The following is a 23,452-nucleotide window of genomic DNA, read 5'->3' as shown; positions in this document are numbered from 1 at the left end:
AGCTGGAAGGACAAAGCAACTGCAGACAAACCTATGTGCAGGTGTGGCAAAGAAGAAGCCAAAGCCAAAGGCTTAATTCAGTCCTCCCAGGTCTGGACACAACTGCGTCAGAAATGGTAATGTTAAGTTAAAGTTTCAGTGTCCTCTGCCAGAGGAAACACATATAATAAACTCTGTGCCTCGCATCATAACCACTATGGCAGCCACAGTGTGCCTGCCATCTCTAGGCTTCAGTAGCCCATAAAGAGAAGGGGCCCTCTTTTTACAGATAAACTGCTGCCCACAAGTGAGCTTACTAAAATACAACTCTCCCACTTCTGAGGACTGCGTTCATCAGCTTGCAACTGAAACTTGAAGTCAAAATTTTGGATACACTCCTTCAGTGTCTCCAAAAGATTCTATGAACTACATATCTATTTTCTTGTTTTGGCTTTTGTTGTTGTTGAGACGGGATCTCAACTGTGAGGCCCTGGCTGCCTTGGAACTCATTTTGTGGGCCAGACTGGACTCAAACTCAAAGATTTGCCTACCTCTGCGCCTCCTGAGTGCTGGAATTAGTGTGTATCATTACTACCTCATGCCTAGTTTAATTTTAATTAGTTAATTGATTTGCTTCCTTTTGAGAGTGGTGTTGGACCCAAAGCTATATTCCCAACCTTATTTTTCACCCATGTTATGTGCATTTAAACAAACAATAACAAACCTGCTGAATGGCTACACTAATGTTTCCTGATTAAATGACATGACCACCTTTAACTCTTTTTTTAAAATATTTATTTATTTATTATGTATACAATATTCTGTCTGTGTGTATGCCTGCAGGTCAGAAGAGGAAACCAGACCTCATTACAGATGGTTGCGAGCCACCATGTGGTTGCTGGGAATTGAACTCAGGACCTTTGGAAGAGCAGGCAATGCTCTTAACCACTAAGTCATCTCTCCAGCCCCCCCACTTTAACTCTTAAAACGTCCATCTTCTAAGGAGGGAAGGGTAAATAAATTGTCAATAGAACTCACAGGTAATTCGTCTTTCTGGTTCCAAACTCCAGTACACTGTCTCTGCTCAATCACAGCTTTGATGTTAATTAGTGCGGGCAGTGCCACACAACCTGCTGAGAAACTGAGGGCAAAAGAGGAAGAAGCATCAGTGCCAACACCCAAAGGTGCCAACCCCAAAGCACAGACCCTGGCAACTCTTTCCTCTAAGGGAAAAATAAACTGATTTTCTCCCTCATCCTTCTGCTCCCAGCCCTCAGTTATATTTCTTGTAGTTATTGGAACAAAAAAAATCCCCTTTACAAACAAAACATAAAACCCTAGGGCTATCATAAGCCTAGCCAAAATGGGAGAAACTGGGGGAATACAAAAAAGCAAAATTGTCTTCTGATTGGATGGTTTAATTTTCATTTAATTCCTCAGCAACTAGAAAAGAAGAGTAACTGGTTCCACCCTATCAAAAGAGAGGCAGCTCTGGCACACGGTGCTGAAAGGGAGGGGCCGCCATTCTAAGAAGCGTCAACCCCATCAGCTCAAAGGAGGGAAGTACAAGAATGAGCTGCTGATGTGCCTCCCATCACGGTGGCTCGTGCCTTCACACTTCCGAGCCTGTCTCTATAAGTATGATTCTGAAGGTTATACGAATTAAACCTTCTAGTTTACAACATAAAAAAAACTACAATCACATCACCAAACTCATCAGAAAAGCCTTTACAAGTTCATAACCAAACTTTCAACTCAACCTTCATCACTGTGTCAAAAGATACACATAATTGGCATCACTTGCTCCCTTTAATGTGACAAGCTTACTTCATTCACTGGAAAAATAACTGTAAAATCCAGAATGTGAATAACTGTGGTTTTGGTTTTGTGGATGACATCACTTAATGTTAGAAATTAAAACATACCAATTCATTTAAAATCATAATAAACATACTATATTGGTGTGTCAGTTGCAAATTATTCCAAGTAAAAACTATAGCAGGCTTTCTTTTGGGCTAGCAAGCAGCTCCCAAATCATGACATGGAGACTTATTATCAGTTATAAATGCTTGCCCTTAGCTCATGTATGGTTGTCCCACTAACTCTTGTAACTCATTATAACCTGTTTCTCTTCATTTATCTTTTGCCTCAGGGCTTTCTTACCTTTCTTTCATTCTCTATGTCCTACTTTCACTGCTTCCTCCATGTCTGTGTGCCTGGCACCTGCCTGGCTGGCCCTGGACATCTCCCTCTTTTTCAACCTTGTTCTCTCTTCTCTCTTAAATCTAGATTCCACCTCCTACTTATCCTCCCTGCCTATCACTCTACTGCATAGCTATGGCTGCTCAGCTTTTAATTAGATCAACCAGGTACCTTAGGCAGGCAAGGAGAAACAAATGTATCACATCTTTACACAGTTAAACAAATATAACATGTCTTTACATTGTTAAAATAATACGCTACAACAAAAACCATATTTTGTAACAAGACAATTCATAACTCAATATACAGGTACTTTGCCTCAATAATCACCCTGAAGCATGAAACTAAGTGTTTTATACAAATGCTCTATTGTGTCACACAGAATACTAAAAGGTATAGATACAAACGTCACCTTTAAGTATTTACAGACTACCCAAGGCACTGTAGAGCTCAACAAGCATTTCCTAGGCAGTCAGCAGAGTAGTAAGGATAGGCTGGGTCAATGGCCCCACAACACAGACCCTCATCTGTGCAAAGGTCAGCAGTGGAAAAAGGGTTCTGGACTACCCTGGCTCCCAGAACATACTTGGAGAGTAGCTGCCTTAAAACTGTGTCACTGCCAACTATGGCAAGCACTGTACCCTTCTGCAGAAAGACAACACAATCTACTTGTCTACTTGTTTAATCATAAAGGCAACAAGAAAAGATGCCCAATACAGTGCCCATTTCAGAGCAAGCAGGGCCATTACTGCACCTGACACTGAGAGGAGACTCCACAGAGAGCCCCAGGAGGGCACAAGCATCCCGTGTAAAGATGTCACAGATGTCAGCCCACTGATTTGCATCAAGTAGGTGAACATATGGTGAATTCTCAATCCCTTGTCTCAGGTACACGAGGCTTCCCATCAATACCTGAATGTCTAAAAGAAAAAGCATCAGCAAAGTGGAGGAATGCACAGTCATGTCTGAAATAGCATATACTTGTCAACAATCGGCTGGGAAAGTTAAGAACATCTCCAGCTCATGTAGCATATCCTAAAATAATGCAAACATGCTGGTCCCTAATCTTGGTTGCCAAGTTCCTCCCCTAAAACTAAGGACACAGTATGGGAGAGGATGAGAAAAAGGAAGCAGTGGAAATATTGAATTTAGAATTCCTAGTCTTATACTATCACATGTTTGGTGAAGAAGTAGCCATACTCACCACATTGATACATGAAGGCAGCATGTGGTGATACAGGAGTGTCCAAGGAGCATGCCACACCTTGGTCTTGCCAGTGTGCTTACATTAAGGAATCCCTTACTCTGCAATGTCTCTGGCTTCTGCTGCTCTAGCGTCAGTGTGCAATGTTTGCATTAGCAGTTATCCCAACAATTTTATTCATTAGCAAATGTGTATGGCAGACACATCTAGTGGCTACTGGCTCCTTCCAAACATTAAAAATCTCTGACTTAAGCCATGCTGGTGGTGCTTCTCTGTATTCCCAGCATTCTGGAGGCTGACACAGGAGAATCAGTGAGACCAGCTTGAACTACTGAGAGACTGTCTCAGTTCCTTGTACTCTCCCTACCCTGTCCAGGCTCCCTCCCCAAAGTACAAAGGAAAACAGGTCTGGCTCCAAACTCACCTTTTTGATGATTTAGAGCGAATGGCTGGAAATTTTTTGCATACTGTAAGGCTTCCCGCTGATTTGTAGTTCCACCCATTAACAAGCTAATAAAGTACAGTCGGTGTAGCTTAAATTCCAAGGAGCTGTTCTGGGCTATGAGCATTTCTCGGTTGGATACTGCCCACCTAAAACAACAGAAAAAGATTTGAAGAGTAATCAAGGGCAAGAGCAAGGTGTTTTAAAAGCTGGTTGACATCTAGCATGTGAAAAGGGGATCTGGTCTGCCATCTTGTGGGAAGTTTAGTAACATCAACCATTAGAAGATGCAAACACAAGGGTAAAGTTAGAGAATTGTTACTCCTTTAATGAAGTTTTATCATAGGAATGGCTAGGGAATGCCACAAAATACACTTGGATTTGATGAGAGCCACACTTTGGAGTGTGTGCCTTAGGATTTACACCTAGACTGTTTAGATTCACCCTTCTTCCAATTAGAGCAGCCTATCTGCAAATGAATCAAAACTCTGAAGACAATCCCAGCACTTGGGAGGCACAGGCGGAAGGATCTCTGTGAGTTCGAGGCCAATCTGGTCTACAAGAGCTAGTTCCAGGACAGGCTCCAAAGCCTACAGAGAAACCCTGTCTCAAAAAACAAAACAAACAAACAAACAAAAAACTCTGAAGAGAAACCCCTTACTTTTTAAATAACATTCTCCCATTTATTTAGGCACTCATTCCTTATTGGGGGAGATTCACATCATAACCTTCATGTGGAAGTCAGAGGACAACCTCTGAAGTGATTTCTTTCCTTCCACCATGATGGATGGTGGCAATGAATCCACATAAGGCTCTGTACAAGTGCCTTTACCTGCTGTACTACCTCATTGTGGGTCTGGAGTCTCTTATTTTTAGGCCTTTGTCAAACGTTATGCTACTCTGTTTAGCACTAAAAATTAGAAAACGGGGGCAAGGAGCTGTGGATACAGCTTAGTGAGAGTGTTTGTTTAATACATACAGAAGGGCCCTGGGTTCAAACCCCAGTATTACAACAGAAATATGCAAAACCAACAAAACCAGCACACAATGATAATTCTCAAGGTACTTGCTGTCTTTTTTCAGGATTTATCTTATCTTATGCATGTGTTTTGTCACCAGGATGTATTATACACTGTGTGTGTGTCAGGTGCCCTCAAAGGATAGAAGAGGCATTGGATCTCCTGGAACTGGAGTTACAGGCTGTTTTGGTTTGCCATGCGGATGCTGGGAACTGAACCCAGGTCTTCTGGAAGAATAACGGGCACTCTTAACCACTGAGGTACCATAAGTGAGCAGTTATCAGCGGCACAAGCAGACACTAACTCAAGTGAATTGGGACTACCATGTCAAGCGTGACAAAAGCAGAAATGTACCACAAGTCAGTGTTAAAGTTTACAGATGAGACAAAGAAGTTTTATTTCTTTAAATATTCAACTATAAAAGCTATTCTTTAATTAACCTTTACTTGGACATTCTTTTACCTAACCCAGTGGAATTTTAATTAGGTATGATTATAAAATACTCATAGGGATGAGTAACTTGAGATGGGGCTATATTTCAATGGCAGAGTGCTTGCCCAGCACACACAAGTCCTCTGGTTTGACACCTAGCACCACTGGGTGGGGTGGCAAAATAAAGGTGACATAAAACTTGAATAACTTATTACACCGTACCTAACATTAAAATATTGCTTAACTAATGAGTTTCCTGGCAGAGCTCTTGTTCCCACCGCTAATTTTCTCAATTCACCAAATATTAATTAATGAATGATCATTTGAATGGATGAAACAAAACAAAACAATGCTTTTCCAGACTCCTTGAAACTAGCGTCTTTTTCCAATGGTTCAACCAACTTTAACATTTAGGTTGCAGGTTAAGCAAATTTAAATTTTATAAAAGGCTTTTAATCCAAAGCAAAAGTAAATGTGCCAACCAACCAGAAAATCTTCTGAATTTGTGACATGATGCTGTCATATTCAAAGTTCGTGCTCAAGAATTAACAAGAAGGAAAATGTGCTGTTTTTTTCTGATTGCCTGATCATGTTTAATATTATATAAGTCTAAGCATTTTCCTGCAAATTTTGTGACTTCCCTTTTCTTTAGAGTTGATAATATTCTACATTATATCTGCAACATACTTTCATTATCCATGCACTAGGTTGGTTCCATTTCCTAGCTACAGTGACAAATATAGGGGTGCGAATGTCTCTGTGGTAGGAGACAGGGTTCTTTGTATATATGCCCAGGAGTGAAATTCAGGTTTTATGTAAGTTTACAAATTTTCTGTTGGGCCACTCACAGCTGTCTGGGACACATGTGGCCCCAGGCTGTGTTACTCAAAGTATAGTGATATATTTTATTTTTTTTTTTGCTTTTAAAATGTATTTTAAATGGTATGCTTTATTTATTCTTTTAAGTTTTCATACGTGTGTACAATGCCTTCTGATTATATCCATTCTCCACCACCTCAATACATCTCCTGCCAGACTCATATCCTCCTTGTTTTTTTAGTTATTCTTTTTATTGAACTATGTATTTTTCTCAATTCGCATCCTATCCTCTTGACTCCTGTTATACTCTCGTCTATTGTCCCCACGCTCCTAATTTACTCAGAAGATCTTCTCTTTTTGTGCTTCCCATGTAGATTAGATCCATATATGTCTCTCTTAGGGTCCTTATTGCTGTCTAGGTTCTCTGGGATTGTGAATTGTAGGCTGGTTCTTCTTTGCTTTATGTCTAAAAGTCACTTATGAGTGAGTACATATGATATTTGTCTTTCTGGTTCTGACTACGTCACTCAAAATGATGTTTTCTAGATCCAGTCAATTGCCCGCAAATTTCAAGATGTCATTATCTTCTTCTGCTGTGTAGTAATCTATTGTGTAAATGTACCACATTTTCCTTATCCATTTTTAGGAAGAGGGGCATTTAGGTTGTTTCCGGGTTCTGGCTGTGACCAACAATGATGCTATGAACATAGTTGAGAACATATCCTTGCCGTACAATTGAGCATCTTTTGGGTATATACCCAAAACTGGCATTGCTGGGTCCTAATTTTCTAAGAAAACGCCATACTGATATCCAAAGTGGCTGTACCAGTTAGCACTCCCAACAGCAATGGAGGACTGTCCCCTTTACCCCACAACCTTTCCAGCATAAGATGTCATGTGTGTTTTTGATCTTGGCCATTCTTACAGGTGTAGGATAAAATTTGAGTTACTTGATTTGCATTTCTTCGATGGCTAAGGATATTGAGCATTTCCTTAAGTGTCTTACACCCATTTTAGATTCCTCTGTTGAGAGTTCTCTGTTTAAGTCTCTACCCCATTTTTTAAATTGGATTATTTGTTTTGTTGATGACCAATTTCTCGAGTCCTTTGTATATTTTGGAGATAAGTCCTCTGTCTGATGTGGGGTTGGTAAAAATCTTTTCCCATTCTGTAGGCTTCGTTTTGTCATGTTGACCGTGTCCTTTGCTTTACAGAAGTTTTTCAGTTTCGGGGGTACCATTTATTAATTTTTTTTTCCTCTCAGTGTCTTGTGCTACTGGGGTTATATTTAGGAAGTGGTTTCCTATGCCAATGTGTTCAAGTATACTTCCAACTCTCTCTTCTAAGAGGTTCAGTGTGATTGGCTTTATGTTAAGGTCTTTGATGTATTTAGACTTGAGTTTTGTGCATGGTGATAGATATGAGTCTATTTCATTTTTCTACATGTCGATATCCAGTTATACCAGCACCATTTGTTGAATATGCTTTCTTTTTTCCATTTTATATTTTTTGCCTTTTTTGTCAAAAATCAGGGGATCTTAGGTGTATGGATTGATATCTGGGTCTTCAATTCAGTTCCATTGGTCCTCCTATCTGTTTTTATGCCAATACCTGGCTGTTTTCAGTCCTGTAGGTCTGTAGTGGAGTTTGAAGCCAGGAATTGTGATGCCTCCAGAAGTTCCTTTATTGTACAGGATTGTTTTGGCTATCATGGTTTTTTTTTTTCTGTTTTGTTTATTTGTTTGTTTGTTTTTGCTTTCCCATATGAAGTTGAGTATTGTTCTTTTGAGGTCTGTGAAAACTTTTGCTGGGATTCTGATGGGCATTGCATTGAATCTGTAGATTGCTTTTGCTGAGTGCCATTTTTACTATGTTAATTCTACCTACCCAAGAGCATCGGAAATCTTTCCATTTTCTAGTGTCTTCTTCAACTTCTTTCTTCAAAGATTTAAAGTTCTTGTCATACAAGTCTTCCACTTGTTTGGTTAGAGTTACTCCAAGATATTTTATGCTATTTGTGGCTATTGTGAAGGGTGTTGTTTCTCTGATTTTTATCCCAGGAGGGCTACTGATTGTTGCATGGAGGGCCTGCTTGTTCATCCCGGCTGCCCGGCTAGCTCAGCCCAGAAATAACCAACAAAAAAATGTATTAATTCAATTACTGCTTGGCAGCCGGGCGGTGGTGGCGCACGCCTTTAATCCCAGTACTCGGGAGGCAGAGGCGGGCGGATCTTTGTGAGTTCGAGGCCAGCCTGGTCTACAAGAGCTAGTTCCAGGACAGGCACCAAAGCTACAGAGAAACCCTGTCTCGAAAAACCAAAATAAATAAATAAATAAATAAATTACTGCTTGGCCCATTAGCTCTAGCCTCTTATTGGCTAACTCTCACATCTTGATTTAACCCATTTCTATTAATCCGTGTATCGCCACGTGGCAGTGGCTTACCAGGTAAAATTCTAACTGGCATCTGTCTCAGGCAGAGGATCCATGGCTGCTCTCTCTGACTCTTGTTTTATTCCTCCCAGCATTCAGTTCTGTCTTCTCAACCTACCTAAGTTCTGCTCCTATGATGGAGGAGGGTTATCTGTCTATTATGTTATTTTCGTTGGTCAATAAAGAGACTGCCTTGGCCCTTTGATAGGACAGAAAATTAGGTAGGCGGAGTAAACAGAACAGAATGCTGGGAAGAGGGCAATGAGGCAGATGCCATGGAGCCAGCCACCAGGTCAGACATGCTGAATCATTCCTGGTAAGCCACACCTCGTGGTGTGATACAGATTATTAGAAATGGGTTAATATCAAGATATGAGAGTTAGTCAGTAACTAACTCTCTAGAGATAATGGGCCAGGCAATGCTTAAATGAATACAATTTGTGTGTTGTTATTTTCGGGGCTAAGCTAGCCATGCGGGAGCCGTGCGGGATGACAAGCAGGCCTGCCCGCAGCTCCACACTACACTCCTATGAGGCCAAGGCAGTTTCTTTATTCATTAACCAATACAAGCAACACATAGAAAAAGGGACCTCTCCTACACCAACTGATTTTTTTGAGTTAATCTTGTATCCCGCTACATTACTGAAAGTGTTTATGAGTAGTAGAAGTTCCTTGGTAGAATTTTTTGGGTCACTTATATAAGCTAGCACATCAACAGCAAACAGTGAGAGTTTGACTTCTTATTCTGATTTGTATCCCCTTGATCTCCTTTTGGTGTCTTATTGCTCTAGCTAGGACCTCAAGAACTATACTGAATAGATATGGAGAGAATAGACAACCTTGTCTTGTTCCTGATTTCAGTGGGATCGCTTTGAGTTTCTCTTCATTTAGTTTGATGTTGGTTGTTGGTTTGTTATATATTGACTTTATTATGTTTAGGTATCCCTTATATCCCTGCTCTCTCCAAGACCTTTATCATGAAAGGATGTTGTATTTTGTCGAACACTTTTAGCATCTAATGAGAAGATCATGTGGTTCTTTTTTTTCAGTTTACTTATATGGTGTATTACATTGACAGATTTTTATATGTTGAACCATCCCTGCATCTCTGGGATGAAGTCGACTTGATCGTGGTGGACAATTCTTCTCATGCATTCTTGGATTCAGCTTGCCAGTATTTTATTGAATATTTTTGCATCAGTGTTCATGAGTGAGACTGGACTGTAATTCTCTTTCTTAATAATGTCTCTGTGTGGTTTCGGTAACTGTAGCTTCATTAACTGTTTCAGTTCAGGGTAACTGTAGCTTCATAAAAAGTTTGGCAATGTTCCTTCTGTTTTTATTGTGTGGAATAATTTGAGGAGTATTGGTATTAGTTCTTCTTTAAAAAAATCTTGCAGAATTCTTCACTGAAACCATCTGGTTCTGGGCGTTCTTTGGTTGGGAGACTTTTGATGACTGTTTCTATTTCTTTAGCAGTTATAGGTCTATTTAATTTGTTTATCTGTTCTTGATTTAATTTTGGTAAGTGGTATTTATCCAGAAAATTGTCCATTACTTTTAATTTTTCCAATTTTGAAATATTGCCTAATGGTTTTCTGGATTTCCTCCATATCTGTTGTTATGACCTCCTTTTTGTTTCTGCTTGTTAATTTGGATATTCTCTATGCCTTTTGGTTAGTTTGGATAAAAATTTGTCTATTTTGTTGATTTTCTCAAAGAACCAACTCTTTGTTTCATTGATTCTTTGTACTATTTTCTTTATTTATATCTTGTAGATTTCAGCTCTCAATTTGATTATTTCCTGCCATCTAGTCCACCTGGGAAAGTTTGCTTCTTTTTGTCTTACAGTTTTCAAATGTTCTGTTAACTCACTAGTGTGGGATTTTTCCAGGTTCTTTATGTAGGTATTTAGTTCTATGAACTTTCCTCTTAAAACAGTTTTCACTGTGTCCCATAAATTTGGGTGTGTTGAGTGGTCATTTTCACTGAATTTCAGGAAGTTTTTAATTTCTTCCTTGAGCCATTGATGATTCAGGAAGGTGTGCATTGCTTAATTTCCATGTGTTTGTGGGCTTTCTGGAATTAGTGTTGGTGTAGAATTCTAACTTTAAGTCATGGTGATCCAATAAGGTACATGGGATTAGTCCAATTTTTGTATCTGTTGAGGTATCCTTTGTTACCTGGTATGTGGTCAATTTTTGAGAAGGTTCCATGAGATGCTGAGAAGAAGGTATATTCTTTTCTGTTTGGATGGAATGTTCTACAGATGTCTGTTAAGTCCATTTGAGCCATAACATCTGTTAGTTCTCCTATTTCTCTGTTAACTTTCTGTCTGATCGACCTTTACAGTGGTCAGAGTGGGGTGTTGAAGTCTCTCACAATTAGTATGTGTGGTTTAAGCTTTAGAAGTGTTTCTTTTACATATGAGGGTGCCTTCTATTTGGGGCACAGATGTTCAGTATTGAGATTTCCTCTTGATGGATTTTTCCTGTGACTAATATGAAATGTCCTTGTCTTTTTTTATTGATTTTAGTTTGAAGTCTATTTTGTTAGATATTAGGATTGCTACACCAGCTTGTTTCTTAGGTTCATTTGATTGGAAAATTTTTTCCCAACCCTTTAGTCTGAGGTGATGTCTGTCTTTGAGGCTAAGGTGTGTTTCTTGTATGCAGCAGAATGATGGATTCTGTTTTTGTATCCAATTTGTTAGCCTGTGTCTTTTTATAGGTGAGTTGAGACTATTTATATTAAAGGATATTAATGATCAGTGATTGCTAGCTCCTGTTAACTTTAGTTTTCATTGTTGGTGATAATATTCTGTGTATTTTTCCCTTCTTTGGGATTTGCTGCTATGAGATCATCTGTTGGCTCTGTTTTTATGGATGTAGCCAACTTCCTTAAGTTGGAGTTTTCCTTCTCAAACTTTGTGTAGGGCTGGGTTTGTGGCTAGGTATTGGTTAAATCTGGTTCTGTCATGGAATATCTTGTTTTGTCCATCTGTGGTGACTGAAAGCTTTGCTGGGTATAGTAGTCTGGGCTGGCATCCATGGTCTCTTAATGTTTGCATAACACTTGACCAGGACCTTCTGGTTTTCATTCTTTCCACTGAGAAATCAGGTGAAACTCTGATAGGTCTGCCTTTATATGCTACTTGGCCTTTTTCCTTTGCAGCTCTTAATATTCTTTCGTTATTCTGTATGCTTAGTGTTTGGATTATTATGTGGTGAGGGAACCAGTCTATTTGGTGTTCTGTAAGCTTCTTGTATCTTCATAGGCATATCTTTCTTTAGGTTGAGAAAGTTTTCTTCTATGATTTTGTTGAATATATTTTCTGTGCTTTTAAGTTGGACTTCTCCTTCTATCCCTATTATTCTTAGGTTTGGTCTTTTAATGGTATCCTGTATTTCCTGAATATTTTGTATTAAGCTTTTGTTAGATTTAATGTTTTCTTTGACACATGAGTCTATTCCCTCTATTGTATCTTCAGTGCTTGAGATTCTCTCTTCCATCTCTCATATTCTGCTGTTTATGGTTGTATTTGTGGTTCCTAATCATTTTCTCATAATTTCAGTTCCTATAATTCCCTCAGTTTGCGGTTTCTTTATTATCTGTTTTGGTTTTCTTTTTATAATATACTTTTATTGATATTTATTGAGCTCTACATTTTTCTCTGCTCCCCTACTTGCATCTCCCCTCCCCCCAGGTCCCCATGCTCTCCCAATTTACTCAGCAGATCTTGTCTTTTTCTACTTTCTACTTCCCATGTAGAGTATATCTATATAAGTCTCTCTTAGTGTCCGCATTGTTGTCTAAGTTCTTTGGGATTGTGGTTTGTAGGCTGACTTTCTTTGCTTTATGTTTAAAAAAACCTATGACTAAGTACATATGATAATTGTCTTTCTGGGTCTGGGTTACCTCACTCAAAATGATGTTTTCTAGCTCCATCCATTTTCCTGCAAAATTCAAGATGTCATTATTTTTTTCTGCTGTGTAGTACTCCATTATGTAAATGTACCACATTTTCCTTATCCATTCTTCAGTCAAGGGGCATTTAGGTTGTTTCCAGGTTCTGGCTATGACAAGCAATGCTGCTATGAACATAGTTGAGCACATGTCCTTGTGGCACGATTGAGCATCTTTTGGATATATACCTAAAAGTGGTATTACTGGGTCTTGAGGAAGGTTGTTTCCTAATTTTCTGAGAAATCACCACACTGACATCCAAAGGAGTTGTACCAGCTTGCATTCCCACCAGCAATGCAGAAGTGTTCCCCTTTCCCCACAACCTCTCCAGCATAAGTTGTCATCAGTGTTTTTGATTTTGGCCGTTATTCCAGGTGTAAGATGGAATCTCAGAGTTGTTTTGATTTACATTTTTCTGATGACTAAGGATGTTGCCATTTCCTTAAGTATCTTTCAGCCATTTTCGATTCCTGTTGAGAGTTCTCTGTTTAGGTCTGTACTCCATTTTTTTTATTGGATTATGTGATCTTTTGGTGTCCAATTTCTTGAGTTCTTTGAATATTTTGGAGATCAGACCTCTGTCTGATGTGGGGTTAGTAAAGATCTTTTCCAATTCTTACTGTTGTAGGGCCACTGGTTTTTATTGGTGCCGTGTTGCTCTTTGTGGTGTTGAGTGTGTTCTTACTTTGTCTACCCAGCTTTTACTCTGATTGGTGTAGTTGGGGCTGTGTCTCTGGTGATCACTCTTCCAAATGCCAGCAGATCCAAGGCTCAGATGGTTGCACCTCAGGGCAACAGTTCTAGTCACCCCAGAGGTCACTCAGTGTTCCCAATGGGTTGCTCATCCATACTGGGGACCGTTCAAGCCTATTCCCATGGAGATTGCTTGCTTGAGGCTGCTCCTCCTGAAGTCACTGACTTGGGCCTGCCTGCTCCCTTGGAAATCCTGATTCAAGCCAGGACCCGCAGAGGTCTCTGACTTGGGCCTGCTCTGGTAGAGGTCACTGGCTCAAACTTGCTCCTGTGGAGGTGGCTGACTCAGGCCTGCTCAGGTAGAAGTTGTGGGCTCAGGCCTGTTTCCTTGGCAGTTGCTCCCTTATAGCTAGCTGTTCCTGTGGAAGTCATTGGCTGAGGCCTGCTCCAGCAGAGGTCCCTGGCTGGGGCCTGCTACCTCAGAGGTCCATGGTACTTTGTGTTTTAAAAAATAAAGCTAGCCTAGTCAGTCATGCAGGCTAGGTAGTGGTGGTACACACCTTTAATCCCAGCAGTCATACTAGTTAGTCATAGAAGCCAGGCAGTGGTGGTGTTCACCTTTAATACCAGTAGTAGAGAGGAATATATGGTGGGATGAGACAGGAACTCACTCTTTTCTCAGTCTGAAGATTTCCCAGAGGTAAGAACTCTCTACTGGCTGGCTGATTTGCTTTTTTGATCTTAAACTTGAACCCCATTATCTGTCTCATGCTACATATGGCCCCCAACTTTTGGGGTATGAATTCATGAAAAGCCATTTTCCTATGAATTTACACTCACCAGCATAGGTGAGAGCTACATGCAGCTGGCGTCACCACACTACTGGTCATTTCCTTTCTTTTCTCCTGGTTGGCTTTCCCTGAACCCACTTCTCAGGCTGCTGCCAAAATACGTAGCTGCTTGAAATCTAGTCAGGCTTTTACTGTTCTACACAGCAGTAATAAGCCTCACATCTTCAACATCATCAACGGCAGATTTAGTGAGAAAATAATTTTTCTTTTTTTTTCTTTCTTTTTTTTGGCTTTTGAGACAGGATTTCTCTGTAGCTTTGGAGCCTGTCCTGGAACTAGCTCTTGTAGACCAGGCTGGCCTCGAACTCAGAGATTCACTTGCCTCTGCCTCGAGTGCTGGGATTAAAGGCGTGCAGCACCACTCAGCCTCAAGAAATTGGAATGGAGAGTTTTTCTCCATGTTAAAAAAAAAATGGAAGATACAATTATGATAGAGAAAGTTAGATCTCTGTATAATTATGTAATGCATGATTTAAAAACAGAACAATTAAAAGAATGGATAATCAACTTAACCAGGATTGGCAGGTTGTTAATTATCATTTTGATAATCCTTGTTGCCGTTAATAATAATTCTTGGTATATATCTTAAAAAGTTGTTTGGTTTGGCTGCCACAATACAGGCCTTAGAAAAACTTAATAAAAGAGATCATAGAGATATTCAGAACCAGACAGAATTTAAGGGAGAACCAATTTCAGCATTGCGTTATAAATTCAGAGAGGAACAGCCTAAGGTTTTCAAACGGCCAACCTTAACACACCTCGCAACCTTACAGGAACAACTGCCAAATGATAGATATCCCAAAGCTGTGCAAGAGTTAAATGGACTCCCATGGAAATGTTGGGTTTAAGGAGATTCAAAAAAGCAATAGTCTCATATGGCACGCATTCACCTTTTGTGAGGCAAATGTTAAACTTGTGGTCAGTTTGTAATAGAATTATCCCTGAAGACTGGACAGAATTGGTTAAAGATGTTTTAGAGCCTGGTCCACAGTTACAGTGGAGTACCTGGTTCAGAGAAGAGGCTAATACTACTGAATAATGGAGTAAAGCTAGAGGTATAGAAGTCTCCCAAGATCAACTTCTTGAAGAAGCAGCTGGGGCTGGAGAGATGGCCCAGTGGTTAAGACCACTGCCTGCTCTTCCAGAGGTCCTGAGTTCAATTCCCAGCAACCACATGGTGGTTCACAACCATTTGTAAGGAGATCTGGTGCCCTCTTCAGACAGAACACTATATACATAATAAATAAATCTTAAAAAAAAAAAAAAAGAAGAAGAAGAAGCTTATGGAGCTGTAGAAAGACAATCTTTATACGATGACCACACCCTGGCTTTATGCCACACAGCAGCTTTGAATGCCTGGAACTGAATTAGAGAAGTAGAAAACTGAATCATTTAATAAAGGTATGCAGGGCCCAAAGGAAGCCTTCATGGATTTCTTACAAAGATTGACTCCAGCACTATGACACCAAATTCAGAAGTTAAACAAATAATAATTGAATCCCTGGTTTTTGAAAATGTTAATTCTCAATGCAAAGGATAATCAGGTTTTTAAAGGCAAGGTCAGCACCCTTGGAAAAATGGATCCGAGATTACAATCAACATTGAATCTCATGATCAAGATGATGTTTGGATAGGAGAGGTGATTTCCAGAGGTTTGAGGAAAAATCGAAATAAGAAGTATTACAATTGTGGCAAACAAAGTCACCTTAAAATAAATTGTAAAGAGGGTGTTCCAGGAAACAATGTTTATTCTAAACATAATCCAAAACAGAATGTTCTTTCCTTCTGGAAAAGCAGGTACTGGACTAATGAATGCAGATCAACAAGAGAACCCTTTGTCACGAGTACAAAGTTCTTGAACCTATGCCAAATCTGGTTCAGTCATTTTCTGCCATTGTAAAGGAAATTCTTCTCAGATCAATTAAAGAACATACTGCCTATTGTAAGAAACCATACTGCTCTGGATAATAGAACAACTATAGAAGAAAGAACAAAAATTTCAGGAGAAACCATAAAGTGTGTATTTTGGCAAACTTCTATAAATGAACAAAGACCAAAATTAAAAATACGAATAAATGACATTGTCATTGAAGGTCTGGTAGACACAGGTGTGGATGGATATAACAATAGTTTGACTGGAATCTTGGTATCCAAATTGGCCTCTTCAGAAGGTAAATGTTCAGCTTTTAGGGAATGGAACTTTTCAGGTATAACAGAGCATGAGAGGGTTGAATGCATAAGGTCAGAAGGATAGAGAGGAAAACTAACATAGCAATGAATTTGTGGGGACATGATTTGTTACAGTAATGGAATACTAAAATTAACATTCTCTCAATTTTAGAAACAAACCACAAATTAGCATACGTTTCTGGGAAAAAATTTACAAGCTATTTTAAAGAACAGTTACTAGCCATTCAGGTTATACAAGAACAGGGCACAGAAGCTGCTGATCTTCCAATGGACCAGCAGCTCTACCTTTAAAACGGTTGAGAGACAAACCTATATGAGTTAAGCAATGGCCTTTAACAATAGTGAAACTACACTCGGAAGGCAGAGGCAGGCAGATCTCTGTGAGTTTGAGGCCAGCCTGGTCTACAAGGCTAGTTCCAGGACAGGTTCTAAAACTACAGCGAAACTGTCTCAAAAAAAAAAACAAAAACAAAACAAAAAATACAAAGGAGGAAGAAGGGAAGGGAGGGGAGGGGAGAAGAGAGGAGGAAAGGGAAACTGCAGGCTTTAGAACAGCTGGTACAGGAGCAACATGATGCTCAACATACTCAAACAGTCCTCAGAATTCTCCTGTATTTGTTAGTAAAAAGAAATCTGGAAAATGGAGAATGGTGACAGATTTAAGAACTTTTAATAAGGTAACTCAGCCAATGGGCTCTCTATAGTCTGGCATTTCTTTGCCTTCTCTATTACCAGAAGGACAGTCTCTCATAACTATTGATTTAAAAGACGGATTCTTCACTATACCTTTACAAGAAAAAGACAGAGAAAAATTTGCCTTCACGATGTCTACTTATAATAATTCTCAGTCTAGGAGATATCAATGGAAGGTTCTTTCATGGGGAGCCCTACCCTATGCCTTTATTTTGTAGGGTAGCTGCTGGAGATGATACATAAGCAATTTCCTCAATCTATAGTTTACCATTACATGGATGACATCTTATTAGCTGATTCAGACATTCAGACTTTAGAAAGAATGCTTGAAGAGGTAAGGAAAATTTTGCCTTGTTGGGGATTACAAATTGTTCCTGAAAAACACATAAAGAGGAGGTTCTATTATTAATCTTTAGGCAATAAAATCGTTTACAAAAAGTTAGACCCCAAAAGGTGTAAATTAGGAGAGATCAATTGCAGACTCTTAATGACTTCCAAAGATTGCTAGGAGATATTTCCCATATAAGGCCCACTATTGGGGGGAAAAAAACCAATGAACTAATTAATTTAAACAAAACCTTAAATGATAGTAAGAACTTAAACAATACCAGGAAATTATCAGTTGAAGCTGAGAGACAATTGGTTTTGATAGAAGATAAATTACAGAAGGCACATGTGGATTGTGTGAATCCAAATCTTAACTGCATTCTGGTCATATTACCCTCCAAACATTCCCCTATAGGAATTTTAAAGCAGAGGGAAGGTATTATCTTTAATGGCTCTTTTAACCACATAAACAGAGCAAAAAGTTAAAAACTTATGTGGAAAAAGCCTCTGAATTAATTCTAAAAGGAAAATTGAGACTTCATCAAATAGCAGGAATAGACCCAGCATAAATCATAGTATCTTTTGATAATGATGAAATTAACAAATTATGGGCAAAAAGTAAACCCTGACAAAGCTTGCAGTAATTTTTTGGGAGACATTAACAAGAAACATCCCAAAAAGCAAAAGAATTCAACTTATAAAGAGAACTAGGTAGATCCTTCCTCATATTGTACAGGAAATACCAGTAACTGCAGCCCCTACATTCTATGCTGATGCAAATAAATCAGAAAAGGCAGGCTACAAATCAGAAAATTTAAGTAATGTGGATCAAAGCCCTTATGACTCTGTCCAAAAATCAGAATTATATGCTATTCTCATGGTACTAAAAGGATTTTAAAGAACTTCTCAACATAGTTACCAATTGGCAATATGCAGAAAGAGCTGTTATATATATTGAATTTATATCATAAAGATGATATAAAATTGCTGAATTTATACCAGATGATACAAAATCGACTTTATTATTTATTCAATTACAAGATACAACCAGGAATAGGAATCATTCCATATACATAACATACCCCATCCCATTCAGATCTGCCAGGTCCTCTAGCACAAGGCAATGCAGAAATCGATCAATTATTGATTGAAAATGTGCTGAAGACCTCAAAATTTCTTTAAAAACATCACGTCAACAGCAAAGGTTAAAAAAAAAAAAAGACTTCCATCATGTGGCAACAAGCCAAGGAAATGATAAGGAAATGTCCTACTTGTTCTTTATACAACAAACACTACTATCTGCAAGAAGCAACCCAAAGGGTAGTCAAAGGAAAGAAATCTGGCAGATGGATGTGTTCTGTTTTGTAGAATTTGGAAAACTAAACTATGTACATCAAATCATCGATACCTTTCAGGTTTTCAATGGGCAACTGCTCTGAGTTAGGAAAAAAACTGGTTTGGAAGTCATGCATTTACTAGAAGTTATAGCCCTCACAGGTAGGTATACCTGTACAAATACAGACAGACAATGCTCCAGCATATGTCTCTAAGAAAATGAAACAGTTTTCTGCTTATTATAATATAAAGCATATTACTGGTATACCACAAAATCCTACAGGTCATGCAGCTATATATAGAAAGATCAAAACTTCTAAAGCAAATGTTAAATAAACAAAATGGGATGATAAATACCCCCAGAAATAGATTGCATGATGCTTTACTAACTTTCAGTTTTCTAAATGCTAATGAAAAAGGAACAACAGCTGTGGAGAGACACTGAAATAACTGCGGATTCAAATCAGTCAACATACTTAAAGATGGAAACAAACTCAGAATGGAAACCAGGATTGTATTACTTTGGGGGAAGAGGTGAAAACAGAGATTGTACTTTCATTTCCCATCCACCCAGACCTGAATAATCACACAAAAACTATACTAATTACAATACTGTTTGGCCAATGGTTGAAGCGTATTTCCTACATCTTAAATTAACTGATTTATATTAGCCTATATTTTGCCATGTGGCCATGGCATTACCTCATTTTCTACATATTTCCTCGGCAGCTGGCTGGTATCTGACCTGACTCTGCCTTCTTTTTCTCTGTATCTCGGCTTGGACTTCTGACCTGGCTTTAATCTGCTAAGCTATTGGCTGAAACAGCTTTATTCATTAGCCAATAAAAGCAACATATATACAGAAGACATCATACATCAAAGGGGTTTTGTTTTTGTTTCCACAGGAGCAGAAAAGCTATGGATACCATCAAAATTGATAAAGTTTGACTTGAACAAGAGACACATCTTAATTAGAAGAGATGATAATTCATCAAACAACACAGCTATTTAATCTAAACTAACCTATAAAACTAACAAATGCTTTTCATTGATCAGAAATAACTTGCCAAAAGAGAATCTACCCAAAATTAGGGTTGGGGAAGGGTTTTGTTTTGATCTTTTGGGGAGAATAAACATAACCAGCTAATGAATCTGAAGAACACTGGACCAAGGAGACAGCTGAAGAAAAGAGACAAATCATGCAGAAAAAATGTTCCAAGAGTAAATTGGTCTATTGGTAGAACACATTTCCAACAGTATAAAATTTATAAAACTTCCCAAATGTTTGTTTCTGCTATTCTCTACAGACATATAATGAAAGTGGTCTTCTTGTAGTATCAACTCAATTAAAAATTAAAACCGGCTTTGTAGTTGGAGTGTGGCTCTTTCCTTGTCTAAACCTAAGCATGCTTATTAAAGTCAAATACAAAATCTGTCTCATGTCAGAAGAGCCACCTGATATGGGAAAAAAACAAACAAACAAATATTTAAGGACCATTCTATTGACACTAATCTCATAATCTTTTGGTTTTATATTGACTCTTTAACTGCTTTTCTTAAGATATATATATATAGATATATATATATATATAAAACTTTTTCTCATGATATTAATGGTCATAGAGTACTAACTAACTCTAGAAAAAGGCTTCATCTTCCTTCCTGTACATGATTTCAGGTTTGATTCTCCACCAGTTTTCTGCCGTGAACCAAGAGCTCGCCTAACAGGGACCTCTGAAGTCTCCAAAGGAGGACAGGGTGCCACAACAATTCCTCCAGGAATATGGTAACACCACTAAGCTGGAAAATATCACTTAAAGATCAACTTTGGACTACGAAGTTCTCAGAACAATTTTGAGGTGGCTAGCTGATATGATCCAGTCTCACAGAGTACTTTAGCCAGGACTTGAGACAAGTTCTGGACTTCACACAGAGACTGGAGAACAAATGATAAAGCTATTTCTCCCAGGACGTACTTGGCAATTAACCCCAAATTTTCTTTTCAGGATCCCCTAAAGATGTCGTTGCCTCCAGACAGCATTAAGTAAAAAGAATACAACGCCCACATTCCCAAGAGGTGGGGTGGGTGATTTTTGGTCATTCAATGGACTACAGATATTTGGCATTGTTTAGTGGGTTAGTTATAAGCTGTTATTCTTATGGTCAGGAGGAAAGTTGAATAAAGGACAGAATAGATTCAGAGTTCTTGTTTTGAAAAGAAAAAAGGGAATACAGATATGATAGGATAGAAGGGTAGATTATTGAATCTACTCTGAAAAGAAAAAAGGGAGTCTATAGATAAGATAAAAAGGTAAATTATTGAATCTACTTTTAAAAAGCAACTACTAGTTTTAAATCTTTTACATTGAGTTGAACTTTTGTATATTTTATACAAATTTTGTACACTGACACAAATTTAGGATTTTTATTAAAATATACTGTATATATGTTTCTAATCTTGTTCAAAATATTGTACCTATATAGCTCATTTAACAATGTAATGTGAATTTTTAGTTCTTGAAGGTTATTATTACCAACTGTTTAGGATAATATGATATACAGGTTAGTAATTAGTCACCTATTACAGTTGAACTTGTAGTTATATTAGGTATGTTTTCAAGGTAAAACAGAGATATATTGTACATAGACAGGTCATCTTCAAACACTTTGGAGATCTACAGAATATGTCATTTAATATGTTTTAATAACATAGGCTCTTTTTTGAAATGACGAGACATGTCTGCTCCTAGCAGCACCAATCTACTTCAGAGAAGAAACTCCACACAGAGCTTACTTTCTTTGTGGCAAAAGTAAGCCACTAGGCAAGAAAATGTCCTTGCCTCGACTGCTGACAGTATGCTGTCCTAATTGAACACAAAAGAGAGTGACTGCCAAACCCTGTCAAGACAAGGCATGAGAGTCCTTCAAAAATCCTGCTTCATAGAAAAGTCTGCCCAGTATTTTAACCTTTAGGCTAAAGATGGATGACTCAACACTGCAGAGGAACTCTGGGTGACTGTCCAGGCAGGCAGCTGTTTCTGTCATTTCTCATATTTTTGGAAGTCACTTGCTTGTACTTCCTGCTTAGTCAGTTAATATTTCTGAAGACACTAGAAATAGAATATAGAAATAAAGGGTTTGGTCCAGGAATACAGAAATATAAAGTTGTAAAACCAAACATATTTTGGAAGAAAAAAAAATATAAAGCTGGTAGCCACTCCTAACCTTTACCAAATACCTTCTGCCTTAAGAGCAGACACTCCAGCAGCCATGTGGACAGAGGTAAACTTTGAACAATTGTCTCCTGCTTCCCAGCTCCCTGCTAGGCAGGTACTGCAGACAAAGGGTAGCTTCTAACTATTGCCTCTATGGGACCCTCTGCTTGTGTTTCCTTAATTTTTAACTGCTCCCCTATGCAACTCTACTCTCTGCCTTGCACTCTTTCAGAGACAGTAAAAAGCACTGTGTCAGGCATGGGTTTTGTAAACATTGTAAGTTACCATTCTAACGTCCTATAACCAAAAGTTGTAAAGCTTAAAATGTAATGTGACTTTAAGTCTGACCTACAGGCTGTAAAAGCTTTTGGGTTGGCCCAAAACCAACCCCTATTGCCACAGTTCCAGGAGCCTGATATTCCAGCAGTGGTTGCAGCTATAGCTGATAAGCTTTGTGTGACCCATGGTGATTTTTTTTCACTTTTTTCTGGAATAAAGCTTGCTTCTGGTTTATTGGACTTTGGTGGTCTGTCTCCCCATCATTGCGTGACCCCCAGATCCAACAATTTTCTTCTTGGGTGTCTGAGGTAGTTGAAGACTAGATGGTTATAGTTTTCCTTGTTTATGGGACCCAGAAAAGAAATTTATTAAAGTGTAAAGTGTATAAGGTTGAAAGATATCAAAAGATAGTTTTGAGTAGTAATGCAAGTTATAATACAAAGTTAATTAGGTACAAAACAGGATAGATAATGGAGTGTTTTCTCTGAATCTGTCAAAAGTAAAATGGACTAGACACCATTGGTGTACTTACTGCCTGTATATATTGTGTATAGTTATTGTACTTATTGTATATAGCTTTCTTATATTAGTTACAGCCTTTTTAAATTTTAGAGAAGGGGAAATATAGTGGTATTTTGTTTGTTTTAATAAATAAAGTTTGCCTGAAGAGAGTGCAAAGCAGCCACACTAGTCAGCCAGAGGCCAGGCACAGTGGAGGCACACACCTTTAATCCCAGCACTAGAGAGGAATATAAGGCAGGATGAAACAGAAACTCACTCTTTTTTCAATCTGAAGATTTCCTAGAGGTAAGAGCTCTCTAGTAGTTTGACTGCTTTGCTTTTCTGATCTTCAGCTTGAATTCCAATATCTGCCTCTGGGTTTTTATTACTCATGCTACATCAGTTAGTTCAGATTCAAAGAGACTGCAGCAACTCTGCCTTAGTTTCTTCCACTTTACACCACAGCTTCCTATGGGCTGAGGGCTCATCCTAGCTTCACTTTGCTGCTGTCATCACAACTCTTTGGCTTCAGAGAAATTGAAAAAATAATCTTCAGTAACATGGTGACTAATGAATAAAAGTTAAAACCCAGACATAATTCTGCACATTTTTGACATAAAGCAAAGCAGTCAAAAATATGCACCAGAGAAAAGACTCAAAAATGGTTCTGGTCAAACCAGATGGCTGCATGTAGAAGGTGTAGAAGTCTGTAAATAGATCCATATTATTACCCGGCTTAACTCCATTAAGGTCCTTGATCCATTTGGAGTTAAGTTTTATGATGTGCCTGGAAGGTATGTTGGTGCTATAACAACATAAATGTTATGGGTACAATCAATCGCTTTCTAATTGCATTTAAGGCCTACTACTTG

General features: G+C 38.5%; 1 protein-coding gene across 1 annotated transcript in view; it reads right to left on the bottom strand.

The window, feature by feature from the left end:
* The window catches only part of Rmnd5a (required for meiotic nuclear division 5 homolog A), a 66,438-nt gene that overhangs the window by 7,980 nt on the left and 35,006 nt on the right, over positions 1–23,452 (bottom strand). The window contains exons 5-7 of the mRNA XM_087907151.1: positions 3,810–3,976; positions 2,936–3,101; positions 1,018–1,120 (exon numbers count right to left, since the gene is read on the bottom strand). Of these exons, the coding sequence (XP_087763277.1) occupies positions 1,018–1,120; positions 2,936–3,101; positions 3,810–3,976 (436 nt within the window). The remainder of the gene's footprint in view (positions 1–1,017; positions 1,121–2,935; positions 3,102–3,809; positions 3,977–23,452) is intronic.

Source organism: Myodes glareolus, chromosome 6 (genome assembly GCF_982192425.1).
Source record: "Myodes glareolus chromosome 6, mMyoGla1.1, whole genome shotgun sequence".
In the NCBI taxonomy this organism is placed as follows: Eukaryota; Metazoa; Chordata; class Mammalia; order Rodentia; family Cricetidae; genus Myodes; species Myodes glareolus.
The sequence above is the reverse complement of the archived record's forward strand: the minus strand, read 5'-3'. Positions and strand labels throughout refer to the sequence as shown.